The 12,592-nt window shown below is 45.6% G+C and overlaps 1 protein-coding gene across 1 annotated transcript in view; it reads right to left on the bottom strand.

The window, feature by feature from the left end:
* Window positions 1–12,160, bottom strand: part of USP7 (ubiquitin specific peptidase 7) — a 69,149-nt gene extending 56,989 nt beyond the window's left edge. Inside the window, exon 1 of the mRNA XM_065030789.1 lies at window positions 11,488–12,160. Within this exon, the coding sequence (XP_064886861.1) occupies window positions 11,488–11,569 (82 nt within the window). The 5' untranslated portion in view covers window positions 11,570–12,160. The remainder of the gene's footprint in view (window positions 1–11,487) is intronic.
* Window positions 12,161–12,592: the final 432 nt, after the last annotated feature.

Here is a 12,592-nt window from a genome sequence, read left to right on the forward strand (position 1 = left end):
AAATTAGCATTAGCCCAGCTAATCTCTGCCAATATTTTGCTCCAGCTACACTAACTAGACCCTGTCTGGCATTAAGCCAGTCGGTACTAAGCCTGTTTTAATATTCTTAAATCTAACCTGTGAACACAACGCTAATAGCAATAGGTATTGTTTAAGTTGTGTGAAAATTCGGTCATTTTAAATTCATGTTCTCCTGTAAACCTTCCAGATTAGGAAGCAGGTTAATTCTGAAATTTCTTTTAACAGACCTGCTGAAAACTTGTATGATCCAGTGTGTAGGAACCATTGGCTCCAGAAACCAGTGACTCCTGTTTAATTTAGGACCATTACACTGGCCATAGAGCTCAGCTGACAGAACAGCTGCAATAACAACTAACTCCAAGTCTGAATGCAACCTGGAAATTTCTATCACTGTGCTGAAAATATCAGAAGAAAAGCAAGTTGGGACAGGAGGTTAAAACCCCCACAAATAAATTTAGGCTATGATTTGAGGTAACTGAGATTTTCATAGGTGCTTAAATCAGAAAATAGTAACCCACCTAGTATAGGTGAGAAAGCTGAAGATCCTTCAGATATATCTTCAAGATGGAAAATGCAAGAGACTATTTTTAGCTACAAGGAATACCCTTGTGAAAGAAAAAAAAAGTAAGAGAAGTGAAGAAATTCAGGAGCAGATCTGCAATGGGAATCATTTCATCCCCAGAAGTGGTTTGCATCTGAACAACATTCAATTTTTATAATGGTAAAACCATGTGTCTGCACTAAGAGCTCTGTAGGCTTGAATTTGATACTCACCCTTGGAACCTTGCTACAGCCCTGTCCCCTAATGCATTTCTTGGAGGAGACTGGCCCAGGTGTCAAATCAGGGGTCTTGGGAAAGTTGTTGGTTTGTTTGGTTTTTTTAAGTTACAGGAGTTATCAATGGTTTAAGACTTTTCTACCCCTCCCGGCTCCTCAGTCAAGCTGACCCACTTGTTTGCAGGGCCAAACAACAAAGCAGACCAGTGAACTTAGCTAGGTTAAAAATAGACCAAAAATAAGGACGTTATTTTAAGTCAGACCTCTTCATTCATCTCATTTACCATGTGCTCCCAGGCAGCAATGGCAGTGCAAGTGAAGAAGCAACAGCAGTCAAAAAACCCTGCCCTAGAAGATACTTCTCTGTAGCAGTGCTGTTCAAGTGAACTAGACACAAACTCCTCCTGGCTCCCAAATTCATATAAAAGTCACCTGATACAACGAAGTCTGGTGCCCAGACCAAAACCCAGGAACTTTCCTGCAGCCTGAGCTCAATTTTGAGTTATACAGGCACCATTCTCAGCTGGATTGCACAGTCACCGAGACCACATCAGTTCAGAGACTCTCCTTGGATGTGGGAGATGTTTGATGCCTCTGACTCCAAGAGGTTTGGCACGCACACCTGCTAACGGCCAGCAGGCTTCTACTATACACTTCTCAGCAAAAGCTGGGTAAAAATAATAATATTCTTGAATAAAACAGGCCTTGAAGACGTGCTGTGTCGAATTCAGTGCTCCTAGTACAACTGTACTAGCAAATGCATGTGTTTACACATTTGAACACATAAGGCATTAGGAATGCTCCCACGGCTCACGCTCAGCTGTACTTCAAGCAACCAAGTACTTGTCTTGAATTTGACTTCAGTTTTGTTCTTCAAAGATGCCACAAAGTATCTACATTTTGATTCATCTTCATTATTAGTTTGCAATAGGGATTTATACAAATGCTTCCAGGGCATGCACAGCTTGTAAAACGACCAACAGATAAACATACTGAAGAGAACCACTTGAGGCACAATCTCTCACGGCGTTAATGTTAACACCTCTCAGTTCATTATATTGAAGGTTGCTGAAAGGTCTTAAAGAATTAGTAAGAATGTTTTCTTAAGCCACTGACCAATAAAGCTGAAGTGTTTTTAGCCCAAGTTTAAAAGTCTGAGGACAGATGCTTCTGTTCCGCAGGCATTTTTCCAGCAGCGATGCCAATCCAGGCTGGTTCCCAGCTCCTCACTCTGCCCTTCACCAGACCCAGCCCAGCTCTTGGAGAACCCACTGGTTTCACTACGGATCTCCAGGAAAGCAGAGGGGACACAACAAAGCCACAGCTGAACGGGGCTGCTTATGAGCGGGCAACTGCCAGAGGTGAAACGAGATCCATTTTTGTGCAACTTTCTCATTATTTTCGCCTTAATCTGTCTGTTATCAAAATCAAGAGAGGTTTTCCCCAGCAGGGCTCCACCGGTAAGCAAAAGCGCTGCATAGCTTTCCATCCTTCAGAAGAAAAACCCACGAATCCTCTCCAGTAAAGACCCAATTCCCTCGCACTCAAACCTCCCCTACTTTGGATGACACACTTCGGGGCACAGGCTGTCAGCCAAAGCATGAGCTCGATTAACAAAACAGGTTAAAAAACAAGATAAATCTGCCAAGAACTCAAAAATATCTTGAAATCAATATAGAACTGAGGCAGTACACTTGAAGAAACAAACAATATCAAATCCTGCGGTTAAACTTTTAGAATAAACCACTTAAAATATTAGTAAGTTTCAATTTCTGGTAGATTTTGGTTTGATTTTACTGTTGGTTATTTTTAATCCCTCAAGAGTAAGGACACGGGGATTGGACTAAATGATCTTTCGAGGTCCCTTCCAATCCCTAACATTCTGTGATTCTGTGACACTGTAAAAAGGAAAACAAACCAACCAACCAACTAAGAAAAACAACAACAAACCTCAACACTTACACTTATTGTTACTACCTTTGCAGCATAATGGAAATATTACAAAGCATTATACTAGCTTTTAACGAGATTCTCTTTTAGTGCAGGGTTGAAGTCCAAGTAGTATCCAAAACAGTCAGACTGAAACAGAGGACATAAAAACCACACAGGAGGAATGAGAAGAGAGAAAGGAAAGCAGAAGAAAATTGTGAAACACCACTACTGTAATCACTACTAGCAAGCAGGGTTTTGCACATGGCTTGTGATCCACTGCTTAATCCGTAATTTATGGGAACATCTGCGTTATCTTTGTGTTGAAACTTCTAATAGTATGTCCTATTATCCAGAAATCAGGTTCAGCCCTTGATGTTATTAAGCAACTAACAACCAAGTGAAAAGTTCTTCAGAAGAGGTCAGTTACTTGCAACTCCCAATGAAGAAGGAAATCTAACTAACCTTAGCTTGATTTAATGAACACTAAAAAGCAGGTTCATGCAGCATCTCCTTAAGTAGATTTCCTTTTTTTAAAAAAAGTACATCTCACATTGTCTTAGAACTGTAAACACATGCAACAGCATCTGAGTGTCCAGTCAGCTCTAACATCTGTAACACAAGCAAACCAACCATTTATCTAAACCCAATAGTTAAGACATGCTGTGAAGGCAAACTTGTGTCTAAAAATTGTTATCTGATTATGGTTACCAGAAATATTCTGGTTGTACATAACTGAGACGTATTTCACAACTATTAAATCTCTTCATTCTTATCCAGTAATCAGAGACTATCAAGACAAGAAAATGCAACAGGTTACTGTCCAAAAACTATACAGTCCTGGGGCAGCCTAGTAGGACCGGATCAGTAATGGTCCCTTTCCAGCTGACGGATAAAATAGTGATGCATTACAATACAGATCCCAGGCACAGGGTGGCCAACTTTTCTGATCTTAAGACGTGCAAACTCTAATGTCCGTGTCACTACATGCCACAACGCCCCGGCCGCTGCCACCACCACATCCAGCATGCCGGGAGAACTGCAGAACATGTGCAAGTTTAAAACACCTGCCCCAAAGTCCTCATCCTCACCCCAGAGAACGGCAGAGGTGGACACAGGCGGGGTGACAGGCCTGTCCCTGCGCCCCTGCGCAGCGTCCCCAGCCACTGCGGGGTCCGAGGGACCACGGGGACACAGCCACTGCACACCTGGGGCTCAGCGTGCAGACAAACCACCACTCTGCCCAGACCTCAAACCGCAGCCATGATTTATCCAGCACTTTCACGGCTCAGAAGCAAGTTTTACACCAAAAATTTCCTACCTAGTCACAGAATAATGTGTTGATCTTATACTGGGAAGTCTGTTTCTTTTCTTAAGAATATAATTTCCCTTCTCTTAAATAATGTTAATATGTATCAACTCATTTAATAACTTATTTACTACAGATGTAAAGTGTCTACATTTTTAATTCACAAATTTGCCATTTTATGAAACAATTTTACACCATTTGACCCTCTTCTACTTAACAGTAAGAATATTAACTTACTAAGATGCATTTAGAATTTAAAACCTTCCACTAGTTTTAATTGCTGTTTGCACCCTAATACTTTTATCAGAATCTCCATTGAAGTTCTGCCGAATAATATCAGTGACGTTAGAAAATAACTCACCAAAACATATGGGAAGGAAAATCTCTGTTGTGGAAAGACACAACCATTCCTTTTTATAAACATAGCTCAACAGAAATTCATCCAATTGTTGTATTAGCACAACATCACATTTAGAGCTGTAAAACAAAATTTTACTTAGATCTTTACAAAAAAGTACATGCACAGCTGGAGATGTCGTATTTTCTAAGAATATCATTACAGATGCTCCTTGTGAAATCACCAGAAGATCAAGCTTAGACCTATAGTGAACACCGATGATACTCCTACACATCCTTTCCTATTTAGACTAGGAAAAGGGAAATTGGGAAAAATGACCTTAAGAATTTTCACAGATTTCTGCATTTAAAGCCAGTTCTACCCAAATGCATTCAACCCCTTAATACACAAAAGAAAAAGCTCCAAGTTCTGTTTTCCATCACTTTTATGTTTCATATCAAAGAGGTGTGATTGTATTAAAAAAACCCTCATCACCTCTTGGAGGCTGCAAAACAGTGCAGTACTGTGAAAAAAGTCTATTTTGAACTTTCTTTTCACAGGACATTCCAGCTCACCATGCACATTGTCTTCCTCTGGCCTGCAATATGCTTTGGAGTTAAGGTGATGGTCTTGATGCAGAACATCCTAATATGTTCAGGATACCTGGAAGATTGTCCGCCCTCATACCAGCATAGGGGCAAGAATCGGCTGAGGTACTGGAGTTTCCTCTTCCCCAATTTAAATGGGATGCTCCTGGCACATTTTGTGAGTGGCATCACTCTGCAGTTCGCTTTACAGCTGCACTCAGGGAGAACTCCAGGTCTGCAGACACTGAACGTCCTGTTCTCCTAAGATGTTTGATACTACAAAGCACGATGGTTTTGTTTAAATCTCCACTATTAAATGGGTTGGGAATGACTTATTTTGGTTATGTTCAAAACAGCTGCCAAACAGCAACTAAAAACACTGAAATATGCTATACTGATTACATCACAGAATTTTAGTTTTATCAAAATTTATCATTTAATCTCCATATTTTTAAGAAATTTTGCTTAACAAATATGCACATGCTGTGACACTAAACAATCAAGCTGTGTTATTCTAGATGCATATTAAGTCTAATAATAAACAGTCTCCAAATGTGTTTTGAAGAGAATCCCAAAGATTCTTTGGCACTACGGTAAAACACCATCACTGTCTTCCTCAAACTGCAAACATTCAGTGTAGTTTCCATATTTTCAAAAGCCATCCACTAATTTTCAGGCACATAAATATTTTAGTTGATAAAAATCTCTGCCTTCTAGGGAAACTAGGCACATACAAGTCAGAATAAAACATTACTTCCAAGCTGACCATTCTTCATGTTGCTGGCAAGTCATTCAAACTCCACTCAATGTTTCTAAACTTACAGAGTTTGTTTTACTACAATCAGTAAGCCAAGCTGAAAAAAAAAAGAAGGTTTAGTGGAAATATTAAAACATGTTAAGTCTAAGCCTGTAACAATGCTCACAGATACACTATGCTACAGCCGTTGCCACCGATCAGGTGCAATTTCGCTCTTTTTTCTAGTGTATCACATTAAAACATTAAAACCATCCGATCAAAATAAGTGACCAATAAAAAAATGTTTCAGAAAACAACACGGCATATTTAATACTTGACAAACAAGATATCCAGTCTCCAGTTCCCATTCTACTTGCCCAAACCCTTTATAATAACTGTTAATCCTGTTGCTGGTAATGTCAAACCAGCACATAGCAGATTATATATATATATATGTGTGTATTTGAAAGGGAAAAGCACATTTGCTGCTGATTACTAACGCCTTGTAACGTAAGCGACTTGATATTTTCCTCCTTCACAATCAATGTTTTCAGCCACAAGATACAAAGTTAAAGTAATTTATCTGTGACCCCTCAAAGCACAAAGTAAAGCAAAAAATTCCCTATTTTAAGTTTATTATCATTTAAGAAAAATTAGATGCTTCACAAGCTCTAAACCAGTTCATTTTCACCCTTACCCCAAATATCAAATGATGTCATGCAAGATGTACTGGCTAAACTGGTTTAACTGCTACAGGCTGGATGCACTGTTTAGATTTTCTTGTGATAAATTATTCTGCAGCAATGAAACCAATTCAGTTAGTCTCAAACAACTATTTCCATCTGCTTTGTTAAAGCTTGGACTTATATTACTTATACATGCACAACTTCCTACTTTACTTAGTGTAGCAACCTCATAATGACTGGGAACAGATTTTGCTTCTCTTACGAATTCAGTCAATAGCACGGAACAACTGGAACAGAGTAAGGAAGTCTGATGTGCATAGTTCATCCTGAACAACGTGCTGGCTACACTTCCCTCCGCATTGTACACACATTTTCCACTATTTCCACTTCTCCTTCCCAGAAAGTTTACTAAACCTGACTACCTATTGAGCACTCAGTTCATGAAGCACCCACAGAAGAAACTCTCAACACAGTAGCACTGTCTGAAAGTCACCTATGCCACTTCCTCCCTTGGCCTGAAGCGGCTACCTGAGAATGCACATCTTTTCCCAAGGTACGTGCTGTTTCTAGGGGTACTAAACATCACCGGTACTGGGAATAAAAAGCCAGGCCTGGTTCTTTGCTCTAGGTATAACCTCAGAATTAATTTTGCTTATTGTCTGCTGCACCAGTGCTTTTATCTCCCCCAACTTGAGCATCACCTACTTCACAGAAAAATGTCAGGGCTGGAGAGGGGAAGGGGAAGGGGCAGGAAGAACATAAAAACAAGCAAGTACCCACAGTCGTATGATAAATTTAGTCTGCATATTCTCAGACATATAGCCCCACGTTACCACCACTTGTCCAGAATATAGAAGACAGCAAAGGAGCTCAGGGAAAAAGGAGGATTCAGGCCTTCAAGAGAAAGGCATGGAAGCAGGCAAAAAAAAAGAAAACTAACACAATGTTATGTATCCAAATGATATTAAATTGCCAGAAACCGAGAATACTAACGAGGACAAAATCTGAGAGGGAAGTAAGCAGTCAGGAGACAGGCAAAACAAAGCTACATACTAGAGACCAGTATCACACAGTGGGTCAGAAATCTAGTAAATGCTGTCAGTAGTGAGCAAAACAGGAACAGTGAGCAACACAAACTTTCAATTGCATGGAAACACCAGGAAAGGGCAATTTTAAGCTTTTCACATACACACACACAGACACATCACCTTTTTCTTGTTCTTTGCGTATTTCACCTGGAACTCAAATATCAACTTTAAATTGCCCCAACTAGGGATAAACTTAAAAGTGCCGCGGGACCACGGACTGTGACCCCGTCTTGAGAAGCCTGTGCTGGCCACTGCAGAAAAGAACTTCCATAACACGAAACACACCTACGTAACTATGAGCAGAGGCTGAACCTACGTAAAAGCAAATTCAAACTATAAGCAAGGAAAACTTAGGGTTATTAAGCCCCAAATGAGACTCTCAATGAAAAAACTTTATGAAATATGTAACTGTAGATTTGTGTTACACCAGGTTCTTTGAAGCTCAGACACATTTGTGAAAAGACATCACAGAGGAAGCATATAGAAAGTATTGGGACTTGGATTCAATTACACTTTATAGAGCAACTCATTATCAACTAAACAGACATAATTCTTTGCATGATAAAGCAACTTACACACCCTACTTGCATACAGAAGAACTGTATTTTTTTTCCTTTAAACTTATTTATCGTACAAATAAACTCTTTAGAATTTCTACAAGATAAATTAACAGTTTAAGGTGGTAATTAGTAAACTATCTAAAACTCAGGCATCAACAACTCACATGCATGCTCCCTTTCTTGGGGCCCAAAGGCAGTCACAGCAGGCAGAATGACATGCAGTTATGCAGCAGCGGACGACGAGCGCGCATGAAATCCGTGACTAGGGCCAGGATTTGGCTAGGCATCCACCAGCGGCCGTGCCACCTCCAGCAGCTCTTCTTGTTCCTCCCTGCCCCAATGCCCAGCCTTCAGCACATTCATACAGCGCTAAATGGGGCTGCAGGCTGAACCAAACTAAAAACCTAAACTACATTTTAAACCCACACTTTTTGTTTATTATTTTGAGCACTCTATAGTCACAGAGAGGTATGCTACTTGCCCAACACGAGATGCAGAGGAGTGGTGCAAACGCTGTGTTTGTCCAACTGCACCCGTCAAGGGGACACAGCCTTTTCTAACAGTTCTCATCAATTTAAAGTTGTTCTCTCCACGTATCACTACCGGTAAGGCTAAAACTGATTACAGATGTATAATCCGCAAGTAAGAGAAGACTAAATACACCAAGAGGTGATCTGTAACGCCACAGCATTCCAGTTCAGTACTGCAGGTAGGTGAGCCTGCACCACACCTGGTCCCCTTGGCAAGGCTGTCATTGCTGCTTTCCTTCAGGATGCAGAGATTAAGTCATTTTTCTTTCTAAAGAGAATACCTTCCCCCCTCCTGAAGCCTGACAGCCCTGCCTGAGTACTATTTTCATTTACACAGTGTCCATAAGGTCATCAAAGAACAGTAATTAGTCATAAGGGAAAAGGAAAAAAAAACAAACAGTGACATGAAAGCAGACACTCAAAATACCATCTCTGACTCAATCCTAAAGGATTTAACTCCACACTTCTATTACTACTTCTGAAATGGTTATTTCGCTCATCAAAAACTGTTCATCTAGTATAGCTGTACACAGAGTAAGTGAACCTGCACATATTTCAAAAATCAAGATGTGCAATTTTCCACTGTGCATTCTTCACATACCTCCTAAATCTAACGTGATCACTCACTGAAGAATGGTATCCAACACTGCTCTCCGCACGTTAAAATTAAGCTAACTACATACTATTAAACATCTTCCTTACTACTTGAAATCGTCTCAAGAAAGCACACCCATATATTAAAACAATTAAAATTGTTTTGCACACTAAATAAATATATGCCCATGATGTCAACTTTTTTAAAAAGTTAGCAATAATCTGATATCTGCGATCTTGTAAACTTCACACATTTCTCAAAGAAAGTAAGTACTCCAAAAAACCTTCAAAGGCTAAACTTTTTTTGTTTTATTTTCACATAAACAGACAGTTCTGTAAGCTCTTGCAAATTAGCAAGTTCATAATATCACCCAGAATCAGCTGTGTGCAGCCTAATAGATCTCCAATAGATTTCCGAGATAATGCTGTATTCTCAGTGTTGCTATGTCAATATATGCCGAGACCCTTTCCTCACGTCTCCAGTGGAAGTGGCCATCAGCGCAAGATTTCCGCAACTAAAGGGACTTCTGTGTGTATTTTGGACTGCTGTACCCTCACTGACAGAGGGGATGCAATCCAGAGAAGTTCAGGACACCTTAAACTGCATAAAAATATTGAGCATTTCACAGTGTGCCCAGTGTGGCAGAGCATTAAGCCCATAAAAACCAAAATAAAAACATTACATACAGTCGATATTCTAAAGGACTGAAAAGGATATTGGGAAAAACTAGATTGTTAATCAATCGATCTGCTGGAAGATATAACCCACAAGATGTTAATATTTGTATCCATAAAAACAACTACCAGGTCTATTTTAAATCACCTCTTTTTATGTGTTTGCCACACAGTATATGAACACCAGTTTGTAGATTTTTCTAAAACAAAACCAAACCAAATTGCTCTGACAGTAAATAAGTTTTAGCTATTATTTTATGAAATAGAGATTTATGTTTAAGAAAGTGAGGCTTTATTTAATGACCTTCTAATCTTGAAATGTAATCTCACAGTCACCGTGACAAACTTGCACTAAAACACCTTTGCTCCTCCTCATTTCAATGGCTATTATTTAGCAGGAAGGTACGTTTGCTAAGTCGATTGTGATGTTTCCAAGCAAAACATCTTGCGTTGGTAAATATTTATGTCACGATTGACTAAAACGGTGGTAAGAGAACTGGCATCTTCACAGCCAGGCATTCTAAACAATATTTAGGTAGTTGGTGTTTTTGACCTCCAAGTCAAATACCATCGCTACGAGCAGCATACTGTGGCTGCCCTTCCTTCGGGAACAAAATCCTGTCCATACATTTGCCCTAATCATTTTACATCGTTGAATTCACACGGAAGGTGTCGTTCAAAGTGCGGGGGTAGGGAGGATGTGCAAAAATAACACCACAATGAAAAAAAAAAAGCCAAAAGCACCACAGGAGAATCCACCGGACGGGAGCAGGGAACAAGCCTGAAAACGTAGTGCCTCCTTTATGAAAGCAACGCAACTGCATGACGGTGCAGGATCCAGGCCGAGGGCTGAGCGGGCGCTACACATGGCCAGCGCTGCCCGCCGACCCGCGCTAGGCCCGCCCGGCAGCGGGTTCTGTAAATAACCCTCAGAGGAGGGTTAATTAAAAATGGCGAGCAGCGTGGCTGCCTGCATACAATGAGCGGCCGGGCCGCGCCGCCCCGCACGGCCCCGGGCAGGGCAGGGCTGGACCCACCGCCCAGCCCGCCGGCGGGAGCGGGGACGCCGAGGGGGGCCGGGCCGGGCTAGGCCCCACCGCTCCGGGGCCGGGCAGCCCTCGGGACAGCGGCGGCCTCCTCCCCCCAAAACACCGAACCGTCGCCCCAAATCACAACTACTTTCAGACGGAGCGCCGGGCCCCCCGCGCCCCTGCCGCCCCCCTCGGTCACCTCCCAACGGCGGCTCCCACTCCCCGCCAGGCCGAAGGTCCGGGCTCCCGTCCGCACGCCTCGCCGCGGGGGAGCGGGTCCCCTTTTGTAACAGCGCTTCCCCGGCACCCTCCCCCTCCCGCGACGCAAATTCCTGCAGAGCCCCCCGGGCCGCCTACCCCGGCCCCGCACCGCAACTTTCCCCGGCGTGCCCCCGCTCCCGCCGAGGCACCGCTGGGCAACGCACCCCGAGCCCCGGAGGGGCGACTCCGGCAGCCGGGGAGGAGAAGGGAGGGCCGGGCGCGTGTTTACCGCGGAGGGAGAATGGGGTCTCCCCGACGGGGACGCGGCGCCCGGGGAGCCCCGGAGCCGGCAGCACGGCAGGGGACGAGGGGGAGAAACTCTCCTCAGAGTTGAGGACGCGGGGCCCTGCCCGGGCCCGCCTTTACCTTCCATCTCCATGTCCTCGGGCTCGCTCAGCTGCTGCTCCCCGGGCTTCTGGTGCTGCTGCTGCTGCTGATGGTGGTTCATCTCGGGCTGGGGCTGGGGCTCGGGCTCGGCGGCGGCGGCCTGGGCCTTTCCCGCTGGGGGCTGCAGGCCTGTGTCGGGAGGGGAAGGGGCGGAGGAGCGGCGGGGCCTGGGCAGCGGCCGGGACTGGGCACCCGCCTCGGGGGGCTGCGGCTGGGCTCCGGCGGGCAGGGAGCGGGCAGCCGGAGGAGGCAGCGAGACGCGCACGTATTTGCTCGCTATTCGCCCAATCTCGGCGGCGGCACCCGGTCGGGGGAAAGGGGGTGGGGAGGAGGGACCGGCCGGGGGTGGCGGCTTCCCCGGGGGCCGGAGGGGAGGGGACCGGGAGGAGGGGAAGGGGGGGACGGGAGACCAGGAGTCAGGGCCCGGCGGCGGCGCCCGGCGCTTCCCCCTCCCCCGGCGAGGTGTCCCCGGCGCTGCGAAGTCAGGGAGGCGCCGCGGGGCCCCTCCTCTGCCCTCCCGCCCCCCCCAGCGCCCCGGCACAGCCGCTGGCCGACGCCCGGCTCGCTGCTCCCGGCCCGCGGGCCGCCCCCGTTGCCTGTGCCCCGGCGCGCTGCTGCCGCTCCGCCGCCGCCAGCGCTCTCTGTCTCAAAATGGCGGCTGCGGTAAACGCCGTGAAATGTCACATCCGCATGAGGGGCAGCCCAGCGAGCCGGGGAGGGGGAGGCAGCGCCGCGGCCGCCCCGGGAACAGCAGCCGCCGCCGCCACAGGAGGCCGGAGGGGCGGGGCCAGGGGGGCCGGGCCCGGGCGCCGGCGCCGCCGCGGCCTCTCCGCAGCGCAGGCCGCCGCCACCTGCGCGCAGCTCGGGCGCAGCGGACGGTGGGCCCCGCGCAGCCGCCGCTGCCCGAGCCACGGGGCCGCTCCCGGCCGCTGCGGCCGAGACCCGCGCCTCACGATGCTCCGGCAGCTCCCGCTCCTCCCGGCCGCTCCAGCTCCACCTGACGCAGGCCCAGGGCCGCGACTCAACGGGGAGCGACCCCCGAGCTGCCCGGCCCCGAGAGGCTCGGGGGCAGCGGGGCCTGGCG

This window comes from Columba livia, chromosome 15, assembly GCF_036013475.1.
Source record: "Columba livia isolate bColLiv1 breed racing homer chromosome 15, bColLiv1.pat.W.v2, whole genome shotgun sequence".
Classification (NCBI taxonomy): domain Eukaryota; kingdom Metazoa; phylum Chordata; class Aves; order Columbiformes; family Columbidae; genus Columba; species Columba livia.